Source organism: Podarcis pityusensis, assembly GCF_964106645.2.
Source record: "Podarcis pityusensis genome assembly, chromosome: 6".
NCBI lineage: Eukaryota > Metazoa > Chordata > Lepidosauria > Squamata > Lacertidae > Podarcis > Podarcis pityusensis.
Genome location: NC_138030.1, coordinates 12,525,842 through 12,553,801, shown reverse-complemented (window position 1 = coordinate 12,553,801; position 27,960 = coordinate 12,525,842). Strand labels below are relative to the sequence as shown.

Below are 27,960 nucleotides of genomic sequence, written 5' to 3'. Positions count from 1 at the left end.
AAGAGTTATTTACCCTTCTGAGCCTGAAATGGATGCCTCTGCAGGAAACATGGTTGTTTTGTAGGAATTCCTGAGCACAGCTTCCGCAGTCGGTCAAAGTGGAGGAGATTTTGCAGCACGCTGGAGGCAGGCGAAGAGGGTGGTAAAGCAGAAATAGCTGCACAGGTTTTCCTTATGAAAGAGCAGCTTACTTCCTTGATGGAGCAAGTGGATCAGACAGTAGGGATCGACTTGCAGAAGCAATGGAGAGGAATGAAATGAAAGGAGGTGGAGTTCCAGAATAAAAATAATTGAGCTACAGAACAGCTTATGCAGGAACAACCCACATTTGGGGTGGAGGAGGATAGAGGTTATGGAATAGGTAGAGGAGTCTGATCTTGGAAAGGTTTTAAAATAATGGCTACTGGAAAACTATAGCCATGCAAAAGCCAGAGGCTTCTATACGCACTCATGTGTCACATATCTCCATCCTCTTACTAGGCAAGTGAAAGGCTCTATCACAAGTTCAAGGTCATATTCCAGCTAGTCCAAAGCACTCATGGAAAGGCCTGCAGAGGACTCCAAGGGCTCCCATCCATGCACTACAGAGACTTTAAAATAGACGGCAACATTTCACTCCATCGGCAAGTCTCCGGAAGGCTGATTTAACTTTCCCTGCAATTGCAAACTCTGATAAGCCTGGGCTCCTGTTTAATGCAGAGCTTTCTAATCACATTCAGTCACACTTCCAGACCTTTGCACCAATCCTGCAAAGGTCTGCAGGGCAACCAGTGTGCCCAAGATTGTTGAGGGTGGGCTTGCATGCACATCCCATCCCTGGTTTGACCCTTTGTGCTTTCAGTTGAATGCTTAGTTGTGTAACTAGCTTTATAAGATGAGGATGTTCTCAGTGAGTGCTGACGGAGAGAGGTTAACACTTCATCAATCCATTACTTATTGCCTCAAAGACTGGAGAAGTTTCTCCACTTACACCTAGCTCTATTTTCCTGCAGCTGCATACGTATATTTGGTAGTCCGCCAGAGCTGTTTGAGTTTTGTTTTTAATTTCATCAGTCAGTCCATTGCCCACCCCCGGCTTGCATTTACTGTACTTCTTTACATGTATCTTTAATAAAACTCTGTAGTTGAATTAGTGGAAGTAGTTACATCGGGGGGGGGGGATTTGACTAGATGACCCTCAGGGTCCCTTCCAACTCTACAATTCTGTAACTTCTGGCTTTCAATTCTGAGGTGGGACTTAAGAGAGTGAGAGAGAATTGGCACATTTAGGGATGAACTAAATGGGCACATTTAGGGATTGATTTTGTTCAATCCACTTTTCCTTTTTTTAAGGAAGTTGAGCTAATTCACACCTCTCAGATGGATCAGAGAGGATTGGAAAATAATTACCCTTCAGATTCTGCAGTTCTCTTTATTTTGTGGTGTAGTTCTCCACTTTAAAATGTATAGAAAATACCAAAACAATAGAATCAAAGAATTGTTGAGTCAGAAGGCATCCCAATAGTCATCTTGTTCCTGCAGTGAAGGAAGCAGAATGCATATGAATTGTGGATTTTTCAGCATACCTTGATTTCCAATACCTATTTTGTGATAACCTACATATTTAAAGGGAACGCTGGTGGCACTGTGTTCTAAACCACTGAGCCTCTTGGTCTTGCCAATTAGAAGGTTGGCGGTTCGAATTCCCGTGACGGGGTGAGCTCCCGTTGCTCGGTCCCAGCTCCTGCCAACCTAGCAGTTTGAAAGCACGTCAAAGTGCAAGTAGATAAATAGGTACCGCTCCGGCGGGAAGGTAAATGGCGTTTCCATGCACTGCTCTGGTTTCGGTGTTCTGTTGCGCCAGAAGCGGCTTAGTCATGCTGGCCACATGACCTGGAAAAACTGTCTGTGGACAAACGCCAGCTCCCTCAGCCTGTAAAGTGAGATGAGCACCGCAACCCCAGAGTCATCCTCGACTAAAATTAACTGCCAGCATTCCTTTACTTTTACCCTTTTACATATTTAAATGAGTAATTTCATAAGTTAATACAGAAGCGGAACAGAGCAGACTTATGAAGGAACACAAATGAAACTGACATGGAAAAGACTGGTCCATTCACCCCTAATGCTGCCCTACCATGCAGGAGATCTGAGAGAACATACTACGCATTGTGGACAGGAAGGGGCCATGGGCAGTGCCAGTTAAAAGGTACATTCAGCTGAAGGAAGTGAAGATGGAGAAATAAATATTGGTGTACATGGGACTTAAGGGATACCGTGACAGAGGGTTTCATAAGGCAAAGGTGCTTATGATGGATCTAGGACTAGATTTGAAGCCAGTGTAGGGAATTAAGGGTCTGATTTAAAGCCAGCTGCCCAGTCGGTAGAGCACGAGTCTCTTAATCTCAGGGTTGTGGGTTTGAGCCCCAAGTTGGGCAAAAGATTCCTGCATCGCAGGGGTAGATGACCCTTGTTGTTCCTTCCAACTCTACGATTCTATGAGTGGCAAGAAAGGTGAATGGTAACAGAGTTCTGAACAGAGGTGAGATAAAAACTTCCTGGTGGTACCGGTTATCATCAAAACAGGGAAGTGTTCTTCCAGAGGCTTTACAGGCAATGAAGACCACCCAAGTTGCTCTGTTTTATATACAGGATGTGGAAAATAAAGAGCAAAGCAAGAGGAAACAGGTGGCCTCTTATGAAGCCACCTGTTGCTAGAGATTCCTTTCCCCTCTTGGGCAGGCAATGGGTCAAACTCTTCCTAGGCCATCTCTGAGAGCCAGAGTGGTGTAGTGGTTAACAACGGTAGACTCGTAATCTGGTGAACCGGGTTCTCGTCTCCGCTCCTCCACATGCAGCTGCTGGGTGACCTTGGGCTAGTCACACTTCCCTGAAGTCTCTCAGCCCTACTCACCTCACAGAGTGTTTGTTGTGGGGGAGGAAGGGAAAGGAGAATGTTAGCCGCTTTGAGACTCCTTCGGGTAGTGATAAAGCGGGATATCAAATCCAAACTCTTCTTCTTCAGTGCAGACCTTGCTGTCGACACCATGTGCTGCCCCCAACTCCTGTAAGCTGACCCATGAGATGATGTCCGTTGTTTCTTGCATTGTTCTTTATTTCCCTCACTCTGTAAATAAAGCCTGCTAAAGAGCATCTTTGATGGCCCCCATTGCTTATCCGAACCTTAAAGAACCACTGCCTTAGGCAACTGGGACCTTTGGCATAACAGGAAAGGCAATTAATTGCTCAGCTGGAGCAAGCCCTGTTACAATTGGATGTGCTGTTTGGCATATTTGTCTGTAATGCAGACTATAAAGAATTTATGCAGAGAGCTGTACATTGCACAAAGCCAGGGCATTCTCCCTTCAGAAATAATGCATATGTTTCACAGCACGTTGCCCCTAAAGGCAGATACATAATGATTAAGCATCAAATATTTATGTAGGAATGGGCATTCTGCATTGGGATATTGTAACAATGGTGATAGAAATGCACATTTTGCTTTCGGGGGGAGGCAGAGAAAATGTACAAGTATTCAGAAAGATTTGCATGAACGGCCAGTCGGAAAGGATTTTGAGAAACAGCGGCTTGCAAGTAGCTTTTACAGCGCGTTGGTAATATTTTTCCCTTCAGAGAATACAATGAGCATTCCTTTAATTCAGTTTGCTCCCTCCTTCTGCTGCCCTCTACTGTCTGAACCAGCAGTCTTATGAATCTCTTTAATTCTGCATTCCTTGGTTTCATTTTATCATGCGCTATTCAGCACATTCCCATAGGTGCACTGCAAGTTACCCACCACCAAAATTGATGGAACTCGTCAGCCACGGCTATGTTGCCATTGAAATAAAGGGGACTAGGAAGCAATGGCTTATATCCTAGAAAGAGCGTAAGTAGAACTCTGCTGGAATAGGCCAAAAACCCATCTAGTGCAGCATCCTGTTCTCACAGTGGCCAATCAGGTGCCCATGGGAAGCCTACAAGCGGAATATGAGTCCCATGACGCTTCCAGCACCTGCCATTCCCAGCAGCTAATATTCAGAAGCATTGTGCCCAGGGCTGGATTTAGGTTTGATGAGGCCCTAAGCTACTGAAGGCAATGGGGACCTTTATATGCCCAGCTGTCCTTTGTCAACAAATCGTCACTGTTTTTTGTGTTGAATATATGCTATATGGTAATTTATGGACCTAATAGGTATCGAAAGCCATTTGCACATGTAGAATGTAGGCACCCTATATATAGAAATGAGCAAAGCAGTGATATTTTAGGGAGCAGGCTAGCTGGTGGGGTCCATTACTTACATCATAGGAGCCTACACAACACAAAACACTGTTGCTGTATGTAGGTTTTATTTTATTTGCTTTTTATCTTATATTTTGGAAATACACATCCAGTTTTTCCCCCTTTAATTTTTTTTGGGCCCCCCAAGAGTGTGGGGCCCTAAGCTATAACTTGTTTAGCTTATACGTAAATCCAGCACTGATTGTGCCTCTCCAGCTGTGGTGATGCAACACAGCCATCACGACTAGCAGCCATTGACAGCTATGTTCTGCCTTCAATATTCTGTTCCTTTCAGTGAGACCGAGGCTGAATTCTCACACTCTTGAAGGATCCCCGACTGAACTCAATAGGGCTTATTTCTGAGTGGGCCTGACTATGATTGCACAGTTCCTTATGACTAATGTTAGCAGGATGGTAACCTTTAGTGTGAAGTGTGTCGGAATTGTAACACTTGTAACGATGAAGGTAGCTTTTTAAATCATTATATATGTCACCCAGTAATAGCCCATGTGGTAGGGTTATCGCTCCATTTTGCTGAAAGAAAATGAGTGTTAAGGGTGCTGAGAGTTGTTAGGTGACACACCTCTCCACTCACAGAGCTACACTTTCCAGAAACTTTAACAAACTCATTATTCCCAGGATTCTTTGGGAGAAGCCATGGCTGTTAGAGTTGTATAGTAGTGCTTTAAATATATGGTACAGATGTGGTCCAAGGTGGCCACACTGAGGGATCTGGCAGCTTTCTATCTATCAGATGGAGCACAAGATTAGCTCTATAATTTCCAAGTCAAGGAGGATTCTGTCCTGGTTAAATCAATCTATATTTCCCTCTTCTGAATGACATCTCCAGGTATCTAGGAAGCAAGAACCCAGAGAACAATCTGAGGGTTTGGGGATCAATGGCATTCGTGATAGGAATATATTCTGCACTTCTTCATCAAGTGGTATTGTAGGAAAGTCAAATCCTTCATTAGCACCAAGGGGTTGAGCTTTCTTATATCTCCCTTGGCCTGCTGTTGAAATCTGTGACCTTTAAAATACACTTTTAAACACTTCAGACATATACTCTATATAGAGAATCATTTTTTAATTCTATTTATGCAAACAAGCTCAAAGCCTCAGTGCTTCATTAAAGGTATGAGAGGTTTCCCTCTCCCACCCCCACCAATTTCAAAACAGTACCTTGCAATAAAATTTGTTTCAGTAACCCATAAAGGAGCACGCCAAAGAGAGCACTCAAAACTTCAGCAGCAAGAACATCTCCATCTAATACGACAGGGAGCCATAAGCAAAAAGGCCCTCTCTCTTGTTTTGGATTTTGGATTTGATATCCCGCTTTATCACTACCCTAAGGAGCCTCAAAGCGGCTAACATTCTCCTTTCCCTTCCTCCCCCACAACAAACACTCTGTGAGGTGAGTGGGGCTGAGAGACTTCAGAGAAGTGTGACAAGCCCAAGGCCACCCAGCAGCTGCATGTGGAGGAGCGGGGAATCGAACCCAGTTCACCAGATTACGAGTCCACCACTCTTAACCACTATACCGCACCTTCTGAACTGAGGAGGGTCTCAGATGAAGATTGAAGGGTCTGGGCAGGTTCAGATTGGGAGAAACACTTCTAAAGATATTGGGGTCCTAAGCTGTAAAGGCCTTTATGAGTTTAAATCAGCCCAGAACCAGTGTCATTTTCAGCCTGTTGGCATCAGGTGGCCACCGTCTGCACTAGCTGCAGTTTCCAAACTGTCTTCAAAAGCAATCCCAGGCGAAGTGCAGGGCAGGAATTTAAACTTGAGGTCACCAGAGCATAGATTACTGTAGCCAGTTTAGCCCTGCCAGAAAGGGTCGTAATGGGGCCACCAGCTAAGGCAGTGGAAGGCATGCCATGGAGGCCGCCTCAAACTACAAATCCGCTTAGAACAGGTTGCACACACCTCAGCCAATCAGAAGAACCCATTAATAGCATAGGATCAAAGAATCATAGAATTGCAGATGAACTGAAGTCCAGCCCCCTGGAATGCAGGGATCTCAGCTAAAGCATCCATGACAGGTGGCCATCCAACCTTTGCTGAAAAACCTCCAAGGAAGGAGAGTCCACAACCTCCTGAGGGAGTCTGTTCCACTGTCAAAGAGTAATGTCAGAAACTTCTTCCTGTTGTTTAGCCAGAAACTCAGTCTTGTCTTGAACAAATTTCAGTTTATTGGCTCTCATCCAATCCATAATCGCAACCAGCCACCAGTTCAGAACATAAAGCATTTCTGTACAGCAGCCTCCCCCAAAATGGTGTTTCCCCAGGGTTGTTGGACTCTAACACCTATCATCCATGGCCATTGGCCATGATAGCTGGGGCCGATGGGAGCTGTAGTCTGAGAACATCCAGAGGGCACCAAGTTATGGAAGGCTGATGCGCTGTCAAAAAATAGTGTTATTTTGCTTTTGTGCATCTTTGTGTGTGTTGTAAAGAAAAGCCATTTGAGACTCTTGCTTTCCAACACAGTGTGCAATTGTTTTCTTTCAGTCAGCCCAGCTGCTTGTCATTTTCAGCAGTCCTCTTGGCTTCCTAGCCATGACTGACCATGTCCATTGTTTACATGTGCAATGCAGCTCCTGTATCCCTTGTCCTCCCTCTCGCCTGTCCCTCCCTGTGCACTGCCATCAGTCTTAATTTGATGTCCCACAAATCCTGCCACCTCTGATCCTGTCTCCTCAGCCAAGAAGACGCCAGCTTCCTCAGACGAACGTGAAAATGCCAGCCTGCCAGCCTCTGAAGAGAATCCACAAGCCTTACTTCTTTCGGAATCCACGGAATCGCCCCAGAAGCAGATGGAAAGGAACTCAGCTCAGCTCCCCAGCCCTCCTCCATCACTTCCAGTTCCGCCACCTAAGACTGTCTCCAAAGTCTCGAAGATTGTACCAGGTGAGCCTCATTCAGGACTTGTCTTTAGGGCTAAAATAGAAATAAAATAGGAAATTGCCAGACCATTCTAGCTGTATAATGTCAACACCGGCTAGCAGCAGCTCTCCAGGGTTCCCTGGAGAATATTTTTTAGCACTACAGGGGGTGAAGAACCTGAAAATGCAATGCATGTGCTCTAAAATTGAGATGCAACCCTTCCCTTAAAGGCAGAACTCCAACATTATGAGGGGTATGCATTATGACGTCAGAACACAAGAGTAATTGTAGTAGCACTGCAGAGGTGTGAAAACGCCATGTTTGGTAGAAACTTCATACCTTCCCAGATCAGTAGTTCTGCTCCCAAATTGTCCTGCAATCTGATACATTGATATTCAGTGAAAAAGAATGGAGGCCAGAAGGTCTGGTGGTGATAGAGGAGAAAACTGCTCTTCTGATTCATGAGATGGAGACTCAGCCTGTATAAAAATGATAGGATTCCACCCAGCTCCTTCTTATAATTTGTAGGAGTGGTGAAAGTTCACATGTCATGGGATTCAGTGTTTGTTTTCCAACATTTAATAGGTAAGAAGCAATAATTTGTAGTAACTGACTCTTGGCAATGGTTGACATTTCATGTCCGATGCCTTCCAAGATCAAAACAATCAAGAGATACAGGAGGAAATCTTTTGCATCGCCAGGTTTGAATTCACATGGGATATTCACAATGCAAAAGTGAATTTCAGTCTGAACTTAATCGTAAAGTCCCTGTTCACATCAAATATTTTAAAAATACATTAAAATTATTGACAAAATCCAGATTTTCTTTTAAAGTTTAACAAATATTAGTGAACTCGGGTGCCAGGTTTTATGACAACTGGATACCCAAAATAGAGCTAATGAGGAACAAGAGGAGGAGATTAGCACTCTTGTGGGAACCCCAACTTTTGCAGAAGTTAAATAAACAATCTTTGGGGGGGGGAATGTATCTGAATCAGAGCTCATCAGTTCTATGATCATATTTCTTGCACATAAATAATGGTGGAGATGGTACCCTGCAACTCTGTTAATGCTGGTTTTTACTGGTGTCACTAAGGTTGATAGATGCTCAGCTGAAGTTGTTCATTCTCATTCGAATTTGAAGAACAGGAAGCATAAAGCAAAAGCGGGTGAATGAAGCCATTAGGGCTGGGCGATATATTGTCCAAAATCATCCAAGTCCATATCATGATACTGGTTTCATAATTTTTGACCAGGGAATATATCATGAATCATGGTGTGTGTGTGTCTGTGTGCTATGCAAAAATCACAATGTGGGGAAAACCATGAAGCCAGCCAATGTCTCTACATAGCTCCATTCTAATTTCAGACATTGTGATATATTGCGATGTTGAAAACCAGATATCACCCGGCCCTACAAGCCATAGGAGATGCCACATCCTTGAAGGCAAGTGTGGCTAACCTGTGGCTCTCCACATGGTTGTACTACAGCTCCCATCATTCCTGACTATTGGCCATACATGTAAGGTGGAGTCCAACAGCACCTGGTTTAGCCACCCCTGCCTTAAGCTACAAGGAAGGGACCCAGGGAAAACAAAGCACCTTGAAGGATGGGATATCTTTTCTGATGGTCCCAATTGCCACATGCCAGCACCGTAAAAAGGGCACACAGTTCACTCAAGCCCCACCTTTAGTCATTTTAAGATACTTGAAAAGTAGAATCCACATTAGGGGACGGTTCTTATTTCTTTCCCGTCCACAGCATGCCTTCCAGTTTGGGAGCCTCTGGATTTAAATCCATGCGTGTGCCACTGGGTGGCGTTAAGTCATCAGCAGTGGCTGAAGTCAAGTCTATTGCAGCAATTATTTCAGTGGTTCTTTAGTAAACTGTGTGTGGGTTTGTTTTTGTTTTTAACGGAAATGCGCTTTATTGGGGAAATCACCAACCAAGGTCCGTGGGTGAAATCTCAGTGCATAATCCATGCAGCTTCAAAGGCTGGTTTCCCACCCCACCCGAAGTTCAGACCTTGGCAGTTAGAAAAGTGTTCTTCAAGGACCAGTTATGGCAGTTGAGCTTCCCTGAAGCACAGCTGGCTGACTTGTAATGGCTTCAGCACATAAAGATAAACCACAGAAAGAGTACATTGTTGTTGTTGGCATCTCGAGAGACAATGGAGTGTGCCTCCAGGGGTCAAGTCAAACCACTGTGTTAGCAGCACCAAAGTGACCTCCCCAGGCACAAGCCTGGGCAGTGTGTATGGAGGTCCTGGGCTGCCCAGAGAACAAGACCCCCAACTCTTGGCCTTGTTGATGTGGTCCTAAGGAGAGCAGAGCAATACGTATGGTACCTGCTTGGCTGCAGGAGTTTCCAGAAGGAGGCGTACAAGGTGCAATCCAACCGTTCCTGATTTGTGTAGGGTTTGCTCCTTAGCCTTTTCTTGTCCTGGTGATATCCCACAAGATATTGAACGCCAAGAACTCACAGTAGCAGCAGAGAAAACATGTCCCCCCTCAGGCAGGGTGGAAGGAGAAAGAACTTGCCCATGTGAAGACCACCTGGTGGAAACCCTTACACATATGATTCTCAGTTGTAAACTAAATGCTGATCCCCATCAGCAATTTCCAGATCAACTCTGTATCCCTAAATGGAAACAAGAGTTGGAGGTCATACATTTTCTATTACTGGGGAATGATCAGGAGCTCACCAAGTTAGTGGCTAAATATCTCTATTTGGTTTTTTGTCGTCGAAATACACTGCAGACGTCTGATCTCCCTGGAGACCTAGAGATGTGACGATAGACTGCTCTGCTTCCTTTCTTTTAGCAAATGTTTTGTGCCACTGGGGAAGTAGTAATTCTGTATTGATTTGTTTTGTATGTTTGTATGTGATGCCAATAAAAGGTTTGATGATGATGATGATATCCCACAAGAGGAGGTTTAGGATCAGAGCTTTCCTTCCCAGGTTGATGAGCCCCATCAGCCCTGAAAGAGTATTGCTAAAAGGCTTAATCTGCAGTCCACCAGCAGTTTGCCCAGCTGATCCTGCTCTGCTCTGGTAGCCATCTGACCACTGATGGGTATAAAGGGCACCCTCTAGATAATCTCAGATGACAAGCTCCATGCAATCCCAGCATGCATGGCCAAGGATGATGGGAACTGCGGTTGAACCGCATTTGGAGCACAACCACATTGAGGAAGGCTGCTCAGTGTGGCTCCAGTGGGGGCCTCCTCCATGGCATGCAGCCATTAATGCCCTTTTGTGGTTTTATTTCCAGCAGCAGGAAGTGAAGTAGATGAGCCAGCCTTGAAATCCCCTCCATCCACTGTCTTGAAGAATTATGTAATTGTTGGTTCCTCCCAACTCTCAGGACAAGCTGCTCCCTTCCAGCCCTCAGGCCAGAAAATCTCCGAGCCCCACCTCAGAGGGCAGCACACAACGCCAAATGGCTCCCCTCACCTTGGTGCCGTCCACCTGCCTTTACCTCCCAGCCGAGTCATCGAGGAACTTCACAGAGCTTTGGCCACCAAGCACCGGCAGGATAGGTAAGATCCTGGAAGGTTACAGGACACGACAGGGGCATCCATTTCCATTGCTCAACTTTCCAAGGGCTAGTCCTGCTCAGAGTTGACCCATTGACATTCATGGACATGGCCACCTTCGCTTCATTTATTCCAGTGAGTCTACTCCAAGTAGCTTCGCTGGCTATGGGGAAAGTGTGGATTTTGAAGGCTAGCTGCATTTTGATACGTGTATTATTGTTAATTATTTGTATACTGCCCTGCATCCCCAGGTCTCAGGGCGGTTCACAAGATAAAACCACAAGATAAAAACATAAAATATATAATAAAAACAAGAACATTTTAAAAGGGTATTGGATGTCAATCATCCAAAGGCCTGGTTAAAGAAGAACGTTTTTGCCGGACGCCTAAAGGTGTATAATGAAGGCAGCAGGTGAGTCTCTCCAGGGAGAGCATTCCACAGACAGGGAGCCACTGCAGAAAAGGCCCCTTCTTGTGTTGCTACCCTCCGGACCTCTCATGGAGGGGGCCCACAAAGAAGGGCCTCAATTTCAAGCTCCAGGTACGTTCATATGGAGAGATGTAGTCCTTGAGGTTCTGCAGTCCTGAGCTGCTTAAGGCTTTATAGGTCAAAACTTTGCATTGAGCCTGGAAATTAATTGGCAGCCAGTGCGGTCAGGCCAGGATCAGTATAATATGCTCAAACCATCTTGGCCTGGTGATCAACCTGGCTGCTGACTTCTGTAAGACCTGAAATTTCTGAACAGTGTGTTCAGAGGCAGCCCTGAAGTTCAGGAAGTACAAACTGGGTAGGTTCACGTTAAAAAGTGAACCAAAGTGCTCTTCCATCCTTACGGTGAATCCACCCTGGACCTCACTATGGACCTTTCCCATCTGCAGAGAACTTATTTGTATTACTGGGTTCTAATAGCCTCAGGCCCATAACAAAGGCTGATCTAAATGCTTACCAAATGGCAGTCCAATTCTTAGGGGGGAAGAGAAGGTACACATCACCATGCATTTGATGCCATGCACCATGTGGGATTCTCTGTATGGAGGCCTGTATATGCAGAGACCTGAATGGTGCACTACTGCCAAGTAAACTAGAGGAGGAAGAGGAGGACTGGGTGCAAATTGGTCTATTATGCTTGAAAAGATTGATGTATTTTGTCCATGCCAAAGAGTATTTTAGATGTATGGTGGAAGGGATGGGCAGGAATGGAACCCATTCCTGGTAAATGTCCAGAAAGGCCACAACTTATTCAGGGTTAATAATGATGTGATTTCCTTGCATACTTTTTAAATTTTCTGTAAAGCACCCAATTGCCCAAGCGGAGATGTTTCTTTTGAACTCTAGTCTTCCACTAAAAACACACACACTGCCTTCTTTGGAAAGGTCAACCCGGCACCCCGCATTAACATATTTCAAAACAAGGTGTCAGTCACTGCCCTCTTGTGCCTTCCCCTTGTGACAGATATTGAGTTCTTGGCTTCCCTGTCATAGACATGGTAATCCCACCGCAGCTCCTTCACAACCCTCTGCAGAGCAAAGCGCTCGAGGCAACAAGCTTGAGACATTGATTCCCTTCCTGTGGTGCTAAGTCGGGGGGGGGGACAACAACCCCAAAACAAATCCGTGTTATCTGCATTTCCACCCCCAGCTTTCAGGGAAGAGAAAACAAAGGTTCTCCCAAGAAGCGAATGGACATCCGCCCATCCAGAACGTGCAGCGTTGATCACAGCAAAGAGAAGGAAAGTTCAGTGAGCTACAACAGCGACCCGGAGAACAAGCGGAATTCCGTCAAGGAGTCGGATGAGAACAAAGAGAACCTGATCATGAACTCTGAAATCAAGGACGACTCTGTTTTCTATCACGATGAAGAGGTTTTGAATGACTCCATCATTTCTGGTAAGCAAAGTCACTTTGTGAGCCTTTACGGGAAATTCTGAAGGACAGGTCCACTGGTTTTGTTCCTTTTTTACATGTGCATCACGTTGTTGCTCAAGGTTGTGAGGGAAATATTGGCCTCCTTTTCAAATCTGCCAGTTCTTCCCTTTACCTACCCACCACCATCCATCAGCTTCTGTCCCACTCTATTTGAGTCCACTCTCTTTGCAACTCCATGTTGCTCTTCTGCATCTCACCCTTCATTTCAGAGTTTGATGCCTGGCTCACCTTCACCCTTCTGGGACAATATTTCCCAGTTTGCGCCTTAGGTTCCTTGGAAGCCGCCTTCTACTAAATCAGACTGCAGCCCTCTGTGGCTTCAGGCAGAGGACATTCCCGGCCCTACCTGGAGATGCCAGACTGAACCTGGGCCATTCTTTGTACAGCGCAGGTGCTCTCCTATGGATGCTCTTCCTTGGTGATTCCAGTGCCCAGGCTGATCATTCCTGCAGCAGAATGCTCAGCAACACCTCACTTAGCTACTGCCGCTTTTGCCCAGCAGCAGATCCAAGAAGGGCATTTCATTGACCATCTCCCCCTGCCAACTCTCTCTCTCTCTCTCTCTCTCTCTCTCTCTCTCTCCACCTGTGTTTTGCTGCCGCTGCTCCGACTCTTCTTGTAACTTGCACCGCTGAGTAATGCAGCCTCACATTCATCGTGACTTCTGCTAAGGTCCTTTGTTAAAGAACAAATGTGGGAGGTTAAGATGATGCTTTAACTAGCTTATGGGGGTTATTTTTTAAAACAACAACAACAACACGTTTATTTTACAGAAAAACACACACACAAAACATCAAAATGCAAAACACCGCCAAACTTTTTATCAGCAAAATGAGCTTTAGAATTGAAACTAAACCTGGGCTGAACTTTTAGCTCACCTTTCTTTTACTATTTGCAGGGAGGCAGGGGTCAGAAATTGACCACCCAAAATTGATGGGGGAGGGGCAATTTCCCCTAAGGTTTTTCAGGTGGGGTTGGTTTATTTAAGTGTCAGGTGATGAGGTAGTTGAGGTGATGTTATTCTTTGCTCTCTAATTTTAAAAAACAACAGTGCACGTGGTCCCCATTTGGCTTTCTCTCTCCAGCTCCAGAAGCAGAAGAAGTTGTGTGGTTTTGTGCAGATACAGGGACATGCGGAATACAAACCTGACAAATTTTATCTGGTCCGAGATTGAAATGCATTTGGGAGGTTGCAGAGAACAAATGAGAGCAGAATTTGGGCCCACCATCAGTTAAAATGGCAGGTTTAAAATGCATTTGCAGTGCAGTCCTAAACAAGTTTCTGCAGAAATGTGTTTCTTTAGATTCAATGATAATCTAGGATTTAGGATTATATATACAAAGTCAGACCACTAATCCATCCAGCTCAGGTCTGGGTACAGACTGGCAGCCCTCCTTACCTGGAGATGGCAAGAGATTGAAGCTAGGGCCCCTCTGTGCACAACCCGGATGCTCTGCTAGTGAGCCACAGCCCTTCTTCTTGAGCCTAGGAGCCTGAGTAAAATTGTTCACCCTCCCCAAACTACCCAATTCACAAAGCCCTCCAGAGAAGAAGAGCCATATCTCCATCCTTTCCCCTCCTTCCCTCCCCAACCAAGCACCACTGGAGTATTAAATACACCTCCCCCCCCCCCCCGACAAGTTGACACTCTCGACTATTGCAGATTTTACACTAATCTGGACTGGCCGGCTAAACCAGGTGAAGGTGGCCGGTGGGTTTCAAACCCTTGGTAGGTTAGGGGCTTCCCCTGCTTGCAAAGACAGGCTCTGATGAATTGAGGAGACCCAACAGTGGGTCCAATGGTCAAGAAGGCAGTTTCTGCACATGCTGTTGAGGGGTGGGTGTGCATGTGCATGTGATGAAGCTCGTCCACCTGGGAAGGTAGTCCATCTAGGAGAAGGGAAACTCTGATCTTAACCCCTTGCTACTTTGTGGCGATACTCATTCGTGAGAAAGGCTTCAGAAGTAAATCCCGAGGAAAAATTCATAACCGCTGCCTTCTATTCCCATCTTTGGGAATAGAAAAGGCTAAGGAGTAAACCCTACACAAATCCAGAGGGGAGTCCCTAAGACGGTTGAATGGATCTTGCATGCCTCCTTCCGGCAACTCCTGTAGCTAAGCTGGTGCCGTCCATATTGCTCTGCTTTCCTTTGGACTACATCAGTGAGGCTGAGAGGAGGGTTGGGTTTTGTCAGCTGGGCAGCCCAGAACCTCTATACACTCTGCCCAGGCTTGCATCCTGGAGAGGTCACTTTGGTTCTGCTAACACAACAAAAGTAACGCAGGAGGCAGCAGTTATATCTCTGCAAACACAGCAGGCACTGTGATTCTCCAGCAGTTTGACATTACCCCAGGGGGCGCACTCCGTTGTCTTTTGAGAAAGATGGCTGCCAAACAACACTAACCATTTCTGGAGCTTTTACTGTAACCATTCCAGCTGCTATCACTTTTCCTTTAATGTAAACACCTATCATTATCTAAGCCCTGACCTTTCATCTACCATCCTCCCAGTCTCTATTATAACCCTCTTCAACTGTCAGCTGTCACTTCTTGACTGACAGCTCCATTTTCCCCTTGCAGTATTCTAAAATGACTTTTCACCACTGATTGCAGGACTGTTAGTTCTGGTAATCACTCCGGAACAAGATGTTAAGCTCTAGGACTTAACCCCAGAAGATTCTCTTTCCCTCCCTCCCTCCCTCTCTCCCCATTCCATCCACCGTGTCTCCAAATGCCCCTCTGATATTTCAGAAGAACCCAGACTCCAGGTCTTGATCTGAGCACCTCTATAGGCATCCCTAGCTAGGTCCCGACATATCTTAAGAAGACGCATGCTAATCGGCGAACAGTTCTGAACTGTGAACAAATCTGCTTACTGTTTGTGGATATTCTGTGAACCCCTGCAAAATTGTGGTATGTGGAAGTGGGTGTTGTGTAGATGAGAAGAGTTTTAATTAAACGGTAAATGTGAATAATCTACTAGACTTCCTTCTCATAGAACACTTGGCAGGCCTCATGGTGATTATCACAGCTAAGAGGCCTAGGGATTCATTAATTAAACCAAAGGGGCGAGAAAGAAGATTACGATATCCCCACAGGGCCCTAGACAGATCACAGCCTTCCCTGTGCATGTTTCTTCTCTGTGCAAGATGCACTTTTCATTCTGGACACTGGGTGGTGCAGCATTCATTGGACATTGGTTGGAAAAAAATCTTTAACTGACATTTCAACAGGTGGGGCAATGATGCTGGAGCAAAGCTGTCAACTTACAGATTTGAAAATAAGGGACCAGCAGCCTTGAAAATAAGGGATCACGTCACGGCTACCGTCGTCTTGGCACGAGGAGTTCCATCGGCCCTTCCCCGCCCGAGAGAGAGGGAGGGAGGGAGATTCTCGCCCGTGAGCCCGGCATGAGGTGGTTGCAGTGCCATGGCGGCTGCTGAAGTGCCGCCCTTCTGCGTCCCTCCCCATCCCCTCCTCTTCCTCCTCCCTCAGGCTGCCTCCTCAACCGCCGCCGCCGCTGCCTCCGGGTTCCCCTGGCAGTGCGGCGGAAGTCTCGCAAGAGAGGGGCTGCCTGCTCGCCCACCGCCACCCGTCTCCTCACTATGTGCCCCTGAGGGGGGAAAGGGAGAGACGGAGACACAGCAGCTTGTGCGCGCATTCTCTCTCGCGGCGGAGGACTCTGAGCCGCTGCTTCCCTCCCGAGCTGGGCGAGCATGAAACCCAGGAAATTTAAAGGACATCATCAATCCGGGACAGCAGCTGGACATTGCGCTGGGATAAGGGAGTTTCCCGCCAAATAAGGGACGGTTGACAGCTATGTGCTGGAGCCTTCATGTGGTGTGCCGCCCAGATCTTCCTTGGGAGGAATCTCTTAGCATGTTTGTTTCTGGAATTTAAATTCCTCCCTTCTTCTCCAGGGAGCCCAGGGCGGTGAACAGAGGTGCAATTTGAAAACAAAGCAAAAGCATTCAGCTGCTTCTCTGTTTTATTTTTCAAAAAAGAATGGAGGGTTGCATACAGTGTTTGAGTAAATGTATTCATAGAATTGTGGAGTTGGAAGGGACCAGCCCCTGCCGTGCAGGAATCCTGCCCATAGCTGTCCCTAGGTGGGCTCGAACCAACAACCACTTCTGGTTAACAACACTGACCTATTGCACCATTAGTATTGTTATTTAAACAGACACACGATTCAATACATGTAAAAGTTTTGTAGGTTTGGAAATAAGCTACAATAGCCACAATTTCCTCTTTAGTATCAACAGTTCAGTTAACCATAGTTAAACCTGATCATCCAAACCCAGCCCTGTGACTTAACTATGGTTTATAAACCATGGTTAGAACATGCTAGTTAACCAAGGTGTGTTGTTGGTTTATAAACCTTGGTTAGCTTTAACCATAGCTTACAATTATATGTGAACATGGACTTCCTCCTTAGCTATAGTTACAGACTATTACTACCCAAATGTTACAGAGCCAGAATTCAATAGTGTGGCAGTGAGAGAAATTATGCTGTAATGTAGCAATCCAAAGTTTGAGTGGTTGTCTGCAAGATGCCTCAGCATCAACCATTAACTATGGCTTAGCATTATGTGTGAACAGGGCTTACTGTATGTGTTGCTGCAACAGTGCAGGTGTCCCTTTGCATTGATTTTTTTCAGATACAGGCAGCATTAACATTTGGAAAATGGAACCACATGGTGGGTCAATCACATGAGGCGCTTCCCACTCAGGAAGAAGAGAGAGGAGATCTCAATGGTGTACTGAAAATGCTTAATTTGACCCAACAAATTTCACATTTTGCAACTCCTCTCCAGTTATATCTTAAGTTTCAACATTTTTGAAATATATAACCATAGCACAATCTTGTCTTTTCTCTTATTTTTGTCAACTTCCCACCCCTTTTTCCATCAAGTTGTTTCTCTCTCTCTCTCTCTCTGCTGCACCCAATCTTCTATCTATTTCTACCCATCAAATCATAACCGCAATATTATAATTGCATTTTTCGACTCCTCTCCAGGACCGACTGTTGGAGTAAAATTAAATACAATGCATGTGACAAAGCATTGATAAGACATTTGTAACTGTTCACATGAGCTCATTTTATTTGCTAAATGGCTTATACAAAGCTTTACTGAAGAGTAGACACAAGAAATGCAGAAATGGATTGGGCCAAGTAAAAAATTATCACCACACATGCTTGCACTGGTTTCCTCCCTGCTGTTCCCCCTTGGTCCTTCCTGTTCAGTCACTGCCCTCCTTCGAAGGGAAGGCCCCACGTTCCGCTCGCAGATGATCCCTGCCGATCTTGCACTTCTGATTCATGAGAAAAACCTGATCCAATAAGTGATGTCCCTTTGCCTATTTTAGCAACAGCCTGTCTGACACGTTCTCGTTCTTTTTCTATGTATGCTCCAGGTACTTTGCCAAGAAAATGCAAGAAAGAGTTGCTGGCAGTGAAGTTGCGGAACAGGCCAAGCAAACAGGAGTTAGAAGATAGGAACATTTTCCCCAGGAGGACCGATGAAGAGAGACAGGAGATCCGGCAGCAAATTGAAATGAAACTTTCCAAGTAAGTTCTGTAGAGCGTAAAGCCCTGTTCAGGCTTCCGTGCTTCCATGTTTACCAGTATGGGAGTAAGGAAAATAGGGATGTACCTAGAAGCTCCACCCACCTCCTACTCCTCATGTAAAGAGCAGGACCATTTGTAACAATGGGACTTTCCTGTGTACAGCTGCACACACAAAGGATCCACACACTCAACTCAAATCCTGCACAATTTGGGTTCCAGGTTGTGAGGAAAGGCAGCAGCTCTGTGGCCAAGCATGTGTCTTGCACACAGAAGGTTGCAGGTTCAATCCTCATGTTCAATTTCCAGGTAAGGCTTGGAGAGACCCATGGATTGAACCCTTGAGAGTGACTGCCAATCAGTGTGGACAACACCAAACTGAACAGACCATTGGTCTGACTCAGTATAAAGAAGCCTTCCTGTGCACAGCTGTACATATAAAGGATCAAGTGGTCATGTTATTCCCTACTCCCATTGTGACAAAGACGGGAGCATTAATGCCTGAACTTCCAACTGTTTACCTTGCCTTGGTGTATTACACAAGCCTTTTGTCTGATTCCTGTCGTACACCAAACATTATCAGCAGTCATAAACCTGGTCATGGGGCCACCATTTCCCTTGAGTTAAATGTCAGGGCTGCAGGTGTGTGGATGGGACCAGACCCCCAAAACTCACAGATGAAACGGAATGGTCTCCCAGCTTCCTTACCCTCATTGCTTCTTATTCCAGAATTGAAGCAGAATCGGAGGGGTTGAGGGCAGTTGAACTACCTGATATTGAGTTTGAACTTTGTGAGTTCCAAATCTTTAAAGCATGTTAAGAATTCGGGATTTGGAAATCGAAACCTTATTTCTTGAGGGGGCTCAGAACTGCTGTCGGGCCTAGCCTTTGGGACAGGAAGGTTGAAACTTGGTTGTGTGAAGAGTGCCAAGGCCCAAGAAGTCTAGATTGGTGATTCATGCACAGTCAAAGCTAAAGCAAGGAAGAGATTGCAAGCCCACTCCAGAATTACTTCACAATGGGGCATTCAATGGGCAACATCCAGCTATGGAACTCACCAACCAGAACCAAATTGTATAGGTATTTGGGTTAGGAGTTGGAGCAGGTTACAGGTAACTGCAAGAACCCAGTTTAAATGCTACTATAGTGTTTGATGTTAGCTTTGGTGTCTTTATCCTGCAACTGAAATATTTTGAAACGGTATAGTGGCATAAACTCTCATGCTTCTTAATGCACTCTCTACCACTTTAGAGCTGGGTCTGAGTTCTTGGCTAGCTGCTGTCTTGGGCCACATCCTGATGCTGGATCCACTAAGCCCTACCACAAGGTCCTAGGTGGAATATATGGGTGCTCAGATACTTTTCTCCCCTGACTCTACTGTTGTTGATATGGGGTGTGAGGTGAGGGAGACCTGGGATGGTGCTAACCTTCCTTCATTGGTCATGAGAGTCACTCTCGGAGGTGCCTGTGGTTTGGTCCACAATGGTTTGTGTTTGACAGCTTTCAAATATCAAGAGGAAGGTGGAACAGCTATGGAACTTATAAATGCATGAATGGGGGGCATATTGTATCATACATACTATCTGATAAAAAGGCAAAGTCCACGTATGGAATCATTTGGAATGAATGTGAAAACAAACCTGCCAACAGCATGTCTTTCTGCAATATCATGTCTTTATACATACCTAAGAACCCATATGGAGCAGAAGAGGGAGGGAGGGAAGCTGCTCTATGAAATCAGAAGAGGTAGAAACTTAAGGGGCAGATGCAAAGCTTGTTAGAAGAGATCGGGCTCCTATGCCAGTATGAAGGCAGCCTTGTACCTTTTGCAGTTTGGTACCTTTGGAGCACTCAGTCTTTTTCTAAACCCACAGTCTCCCTGCATACATCACTGGCTCACTGTAGCTGCAACAACTCAATCATTTCCTCTCCTCCTCAGCTCTGTTTGGGTATCATTCATCCCTGCACACTGTGAGTCACCTTGCTTTGGAGCAGGGTTACTTCTGAACCAAATCTAAGTTGAGAGGTAGCCAACACGGTGCCCTCTGGATATTGTTAGACTCCAGCTCCCATCTGACCCAGCCAGATGAGGTTAGGTTAGGTTAGGCTAGGCTAGGCATAGCTAAGCACGGCACTGCTTTACTCAACTGGAGTCTAGAGTAGCTTAAAGGGACAACAAATCACAATAAAAAAATAAAAATCCATTAAAATGAAACAAATATGCTAAAGGTGTTCCACTGTGGCCAATGGCTAAGGATGATGGGCATTGTTGTCTAACGTCATCTAGAGGGCAACACATTGACTACCCCTTATTTAAGGTTTAATCTGAAGTTGCATGAGGCCACTGCCTTGGTGAAGCTAAGCAAATCTGGGTTGAACCAGTGCCCAGGTGAGTGACTACCTGGAAGCCACATGTACAGAACCTTGGGTTCCACAATGGAAGAAAGGCAGGATAAGAATAAATATTTAGAGGCTATTCAGAGAATATCAGCAGCAAAGATTTGAAAAGGAGCATTTGAGGAGAAGTTCGGGGACCAAAATGTATCTCAGCTGCAAACCATCTTCTCCCTATAGCTTCTTAAAAAGGAAGGTTGCAGGATGTGGCATTAGGAGGACTCTACTGATCTCCTTGTATGCACAGGTGGGGTATTTCACCTGCTATTTCCCCATGTGCTTCAGAGACAAGGTGGCAGGGGAAGAACTTGCATAGCGTGAAGAAACTGATCATTTGTTCTGCAGCTATGAAATGTTCTCAATGGATCCAAATTAGGGTTTTTTTCACACATGAATGTACTTCACTTGGCGTTATCACACCTGTTGATAAGCAGTTGGTTATGTGAACCCTCCTTCCCTGAAAACCGGTCTCTCTGAGATTATGTCAGGTGTCATAAAACTCCATCTGTCCGATATGCGGCTGCTTCACACACGCAAAGCATCGCTTGGGTTTCAAGCATGCGTGTCTGGCGTCACCCTGATAGTTGTGTGGGTGTGCCCAAGAAGTACTCACTCTCCAGAAAACTGATCCCACACAGAAAGTGCAGGAAAGTAGTTCACCTGGAGATGATGGCTGAGCTTGTTCTCCACCTATTTCAAGCTGTTTAGGTGTTGGTTGCTATTTGTGAATTTAGGCCACATTTCTACTTTGGTAAATGTGGACACTTTGGAGAAAGAAACATGTGGGTCAGAATGGGGATGGGGACTAGGGATGGGGATATGTACAAAAATGCATGCACTTGGGTAAAAAGGTGCATAAAAATGAGTATATTGGTGGAAATAGTGTGCAAAAAAATGCATTGTATTATGAGAAATTGCTTTGCAAAAAATGAGCATTTTTGGCAAAATTGCAAACAAATTTATGAGAAGTTTGCATTAAAATGCTGCTGAATTCTCCTGAAGACTTTTTTAAAAATCATAGTCTCGTGTGGAAATAAGGAGAACTGAATTAAGGGCTGGGAAATAAGAAACTGGGGAAAACCAAAATGGACAGATTCACCCACCCTTGGTTGGAACTAAGAGATTCTGTGTTGGGGATTCCCTAAAGCAAATGCGTTGAAGAATGGAGGGAGCAAAATCTCATCAGAATGGCATGGAAGAGGTACAACTGTGGCACTTGGCTTGGATGCCTTGACTCTTGAAAAATGGACTCAGAACTATGATTGCACTTGTTCTCAGTGGCCAGTGACTTGGTTTCAGTCTTCCAGCTGGCAGAAGGTTTATATAAAATTATGAATCGTTTGCACAGCATGAATAAGCTGTATGTTCCCATTCTAATGGTTGCTAACCCAGTCCCAACAAAGCAATGCGTTGATTCTAAACTTGTATTTAAGCCATCTGTAATGCCGTCTGCTGTGTCGATCTAATTTTAACACACTTCTAATTTCTTCAGTGTGCTATTTTTTTAAAATAAAAATAAGCAGGAGCTTTGCCTAATATGGACTTATGGGGAATTAGTGATGGGTGAGCCCTCCCCACAACTCAGTTTGAAATAGGCCTACTTCAGAAGAGTTAATCTAGTCTTCACTCCAATAAACTCATTTCAACTCTGCTCCCATTTGAGCTACTGTCCTATTGAACTTAATAACATTAGAAGAGCCTTGCTTGGTCAAGCAAGGGCCCATCTCATCCACCATCCTGTTCTCATTACAGCCAGCCAGATGGCTATGGAAAGACCTCAAGAAGGACCTTAGCACAAAAATTCCGTCCCCACTCATGAAACTCAGCAACTGAGATTCAGAGACCTACTGCTTCTAACAGTGCAGGTCATTGCATTCCAGTAATGTCATGGAGAACAAGACCCTCAAAGCCCTACTATGGTCTCCATTTCTTGAACTAGTTGAAGGGGGAAACTGTGGAAAGGTGATAGAATCATAGAATTGTAGAGTTGGAAGGGACCCAAGGATCGTCTAATCCAGCCAGTATGGTATAGTGGTTAAGAGCGGTAGACTTGTAATCTGGTGAACCGGGTTCGTGTCCCTGCTCCTCCACCTGCAGCTGCTGGGTGACCTTGGGCTACTCACACTTCTCTGAAGTCTCTCAGCCTCACTCACCTCACAGAGTGTTTGTTGTAGGAGAGGAGGGGAAAGGAGAATGTTAGCCGCTTTGAGACTCCTTAGGGTAGTGATAAAGCGGGATATCAAATCCAAACTCCTCCTCCTCCTCCTCTTCTTCTTCTTGGTAGCAAAGGCCTCAGACTTGATGCCTATCTCCCATACCCTCCAACATTCCTAAGATGAAAATAGAGGCATTTCTCACTCCCCCTCCCAACTGACCCTCCTTGCCCTCCCCTTATATGTCCTCCTACGTCCTCCCACCCACAGAGCATTTCCTTTCAGAAGAAGGGCAAGTGCCACCACTGCCACACCAATGGGACACAGAACACAGAACCTCTGCTGATATGAGAAAACCCATTCTAGTCTTTGGTAGATTTACAAAAAGAAAAAGAAAAAGAAAGTACACACTTTGAGGGTATGGTCTCCTCCTCTGTTGCATCTAGGAAAGCATTTGATAATTTGCAATGCTTCCCAGTTCAATCTGTTGAGCTCTGAGATACTGGGAATTTCCTTTCCTATGCTTTACTAGTAGCAGTGGAGGCGCAACCAAGCCTTAAGCCCAAAGTCTCCACTGCTTCAAATTCTCCTCACCTCTGGTCTATTCACCCCCCTTTACAGGGTATCGGGAGATTGTGAATGTCTGATGTTTTACAAATTTTTTATATGTGCTGTAAGCCGCCCAGAGTGGCTGGGGAAACCCAGCCAGCTGGGTGGGGTATAAATGATATGATGATGATGATGATGATGATGATGATTAAAAATGGGCAGTAGGGCTTATGGTGAAGGAGATAAATGAGAAATGTTCTGAGACCAACAAGAATTGACCTACTTGCCATTATATCTAGGGCAGGGTAGTCAACATGATGTCCTCCACATGCTGTTTGTCTCCAGCTCCCATCAACCACAGCCAACATAACCTGCAGTCATGCCCAACAGCATCCTGCAGGCACTATATTGGCTATCCCTGTTCTAATGTTCTTTTATTAGAATAAGGGAGATTGAGCACTTACACAAACTTTCTTTTCCATCTTTGCTTCAGCTTGGAAAGTATTATTCTGCTTAGTTGTTTCATAGTTCTTAGAATGAACATGTGATGAGTTCATTCTTATTATTCTGAGCACAATCTGATCTATGTTGCTTTTCTCTCTCTCTGCCTTGATGTTGGGCTCTTCATATGTAGATTCCCTTCTGGTTCCGTGGTGGTGGGGGAAGTAATTATCACCTTCATTTGCTTATGACAATATATCTGCTTGGGTAAAATTTAGATATAACGGCTATAAATGAAATAGAAGTCCTGTACATCTCAGCATCGTGGGGAAGAGTGTCACCAGGCGACCCGTGTTGTGTGCCTGCTCTGTTTGCTGTCTAAGTAGTGATTCTGAACAGGCAACTTCAAGACCCTTCCTGCTCTGCTTATGTCAGATTCTTTGTAGAATTCTTTGTAGAATCATAACATTGCAAAGTTGGAAGGGACCCTGAGGATCATCTAATCCAACCCCCTGCAAGGCAGCTGTCCCGTACGGGGACCGAACCTGCGACCTTGGTGTTGTCAACACCATGCTCTAACTAGTGGATTTGGGCAGGACATCACTTCAAACCGAGGGCTGACTTCTGTAAAGTAGAATGCCTGGCTACCTTGATTTAGACACTCAGGAAAATCAGAAAAGAAAAGTCCTTCCTGATCTGTGCTACTTTAGGCTGTTATGCATGGGGAATGGAGAGGGTGCAGACAGGGAGAGAATCACATTTTTGGCTTCCCTGCTCATAAAATATCCAGCACATTAGGCTTAGTTCCACCTTCACACAGCTGCTCTTCCAGTGTCTGTGTTCAATTGCTAGAGCAGCCAGCCTCTGATTTAAGGGCTGCAGCTCAGTGCTAGAGCATCTGCTTTCCATGCAGAAGGTCCCAGGTCCAATACCTGGAATCTCCGGGTAGGGATGGGAGAGATGCCGGTCTGCAACCCTGGAGAGCCCCTGCCAGTCAGAGCTAGATGGGCCAATGATCTGGCTCAGTCTAAGGCAGCTTTCTATGTTCCTGTGTATGGGACTGTGTTCTACGTTTAGAGAAGTCCTGTGTTAGCCAAGTGTAAAGGACTCAGCTGTGCAGCTCTTCCTATGCCGGGAAAACAAAATATTCCTAGGGGGCGGGGAATCACTTTCTGAACTGCTCATTAAAACACAAAGCTAAATTTGGATAAATTTGCAAACATGAATATTTTAGCCACGGCTTGTTGGGGGGAAAGAAATCTATGTTGAGGGCCTCCTACGCATTGGCTCATAGAGCAGTAAGAAACTAATTGCAGAAATCCAGCCCTCACTCCTGTTTATTAAATATTGAAAGTGTGAATCGTCTCTCAAAGAAATATCTGCTAGTTTTAACCCAACTTAATTCTTAGTTAGTGGGACGCAGGTGGCGCTGTAGTCTAAACCACTGAGCCTCTTGGGCTTGTCGAACAGAAAGTCGGCGGTTCAAATCCCCGCAACAGGGTGAGCTCCCATTGCTCAGGCCTTGCTCCTGCTAACCTAGCAGGTCGAAAGCATGTCAAAGTGCCAGTAGATAAATAGATACCACTCCGACGGGAAGGTAAACAGCATTTCCGTGTGCTGCTCTGGTGTTGGTGTTCCATTGTGCCAGAAGCGGCTTAGTCATGCTGGCCACATGACCCGGAAAAACTGTCTGAGGACAAATGCCAGCTCCCTCGGCCTGTAAAGCGCTGCAACCCCAGAGTCGTCCGCCACTGGACTTAACTGTCAGGGGTCCTTTACTGTTTCCTTTACCTTTAATTCTTAGTTGTTGAGAAATGCTAATGAGCTAGTAAAGGCTGAGGATCCTCAAAGCATTCACCATCCTGCCCCACAAAACAGTACCTACTGTAACTAAACTGAAAAACTTGCTGCAAGACAGACCCAAAAAAGAAAATAACAGAACACCTCTAGTCATCACATACAGCTCCCAAGTTAAAACAGTACAACGCATCATCAGAGATCTACAACCTCTCCTGGACAATGACAGTTCTCTTTCTCAAGCTCTGGGAGGAAGACCTTTCATTGCCTACAGACAGCCACCCAATCTTAAACAACTCCTAACCCACAATAATACTACAACCAGACTTAACACGGACACTGGCACCAGAACCTGCAATAAACCCAGATGCCAACTTTGCTGCCACATACACCCGGACAACACCATTACTGGCCCCAACAACATCACACATACCATCTCGGGACTATTCAATTGCTCATCATCTAACATTGTGTATGGCATCAAATGCCAACAGTGTCCTTCAGCTCTCTATATTGGACAAACAGGCCAAACCTTACGCCAAAGAATAAATGGACATAAATCTGACATCAAGAATCACAAAACAGAGAAACCAGTAGGAGAACACTTTAATCTCCCAGGACATTCTATACAAGATCTCAAAGTAGCTGTTTTACTACAAAGGAATTTCAGAAATAGACTGGAAAGAGAAGCTGCTGAATTGCAACTCATTACCAAACTTAAAACCATGGAGAAACCTGGTTTGAACAAAGACATTGGATTCTTATCCCATTATACATGACTAAGCCATTTCTCACCTTCTCACCCCTTGCCCTTTCCTGTAAGACCCATTACAGTCGTTAAGAGTCGTCAGCAGGCTCATCCCAGCTATCTGCCAATCTCCCATTCCCACCACCCTTCTGAGTAATACCCCTCCCCACCTTCTCACTATATAGAAGGATCTGGCAACTTCTGTTTCAGTGTATCTGAAGAAGTGTGCTTGCACACGAAAGCTCATACCAAGAACTAACTTAGTTGGTCTTAAAGGTGCTACTGGAAGGATTTTTTTAATTTAAACTGAAAAATGTTCTGCTGTGGTTCAGAAGGGGGTCCCAGTTGTCACCGTTGCTCCTCTGCTGGGAGAAAAGTTTTGTTTCCACCCTGCTGTTCTAGTTCTCTCTTAGAAAGGTAAAGGACGCGGGTGACACTGTAGTCTAAACCACTGAGCCTCTTGGGCTTGCCGATCAGAAGGTTGGCAGTTTGAATCCACGCAATGGGGTGAGCTCCCGTCGCTCTGTCCCAGCTCCTGCCAACCTAGCTGTTCAAAAGCATACCAGTGCAAGTAGATAAATAGGTACTGCTGCAGTGGGAAGGTAAATGGCGTTTCCGTGTGCTCTGGTTTCTGTCATGGTGTTCCGTTGCGCCAGAAGCGGTTTAGTCATGCTGGCCACATGACCCAGAAAGCTGTCTGTGGACAAACGCCAGCTCCCTCGACCTGAAAGCGAGATGAGTGCTGCAACCCCATAGTTGCCTTTGACTGGACATAACCATCCAGGGGTCCTTTACCTTCTCTCTGAGAAGTATGCCTAATTGCAGCCTGAAGTGGTCAGTCTTGAAAGTGCCACACAGGATCGTTAACAAGGGATCACATAAATTTCAGACCTATGGGAAAAGATCACTCCCTTTCCCTGGCTTATTCACGCCCCCCCCCCCCCCGAATGTGGAATCAGGGAGGAGAAGAAGAAGAAGAGTTTGGATTTGATATCCCGCTTTATCACTAACCGAAGGAGTCTCAAAGTGACTAACATTCTCCTTTCCCTTCCTCCCCCACAACAAACACTCTGTGAGGTGAGTGGGGCTGAGAGACTTCAGAGAAGTGTGACTAGCCCAAGGTCACCCAGCAGCTGCATGTGAAGGAGCGAACCCGGTTCCCCAGATTATGAGTCTACCGCTCTTAACCACTACACCACACTGGTGGGGAGACTAGAGCCACAGCTGTCGGAGCCAGCCGTTACAAATGGCGCAGTTTAGCATAAAATAAAGACACAGAGAGCCAGCAATATTTTCATGATGGTATGAGCAGCTCCTTTCGAACTTCCCTCTCCTCCTGTAGCTTCTTTATTCTCCTTTGTCCCTCTCCAGCCACATGGCCGTTTGCCAATGTCTCACGTTACCTCATCCGGTCAAGGCTTTAATTGCCCCCGTCACCATATAGGGTCATCACTGCCCAAAGGAAACACAACTCCATTTAAGGTCAATACATTCCAATACATTGTAAAGCTCAGAGTGCTGGTCAGCCGAGGTCAGGGGGCACCCTGCAATATTACAAGCTTTTGCCGTGGCTTTATGACTCCCACACACAGCCCCATAGCAGACAGAAGAGTAAGCATCATGAGTAACATTTCCTATCCCTCCAAATCATCCGAAACTATTCTCATCTCCACAACCAGGAAGATGCCAAGCT

The 27,960-nt window shown here is 45.5% G+C and overlaps 1 protein-coding gene across 4 annotated transcripts in view; it reads left to right on the top strand.

The window, feature by feature from the left end:
* Positions 1 to 27,960, top strand: part of PHACTR3 (phosphatase and actin regulator 3) — a 212,237-nt gene that overhangs the window by 114,806 nt on the left and 69,471 nt on the right. For all 4 annotated transcript variants that reach the window (XM_081011267.1, XM_081011268.1, XM_081011266.1 and 1 more), the window contains 4 exons: positions 6,965 to 7,171; positions 10,516 to 10,690; positions 12,328 to 12,575; positions 18,035 to 18,188. In XM_081011267.1, coding sequence (XP_080867393.1) covers positions 6,965 to 7,171; positions 10,516 to 10,690; positions 12,328 to 12,575; positions 18,035 to 18,188 — 784 coding nt within the window. The remainder of the gene's footprint in view (positions 1 to 6,964; positions 7,172 to 10,515; positions 10,691 to 12,327; positions 12,576 to 18,034; positions 18,189 to 27,960) is intronic.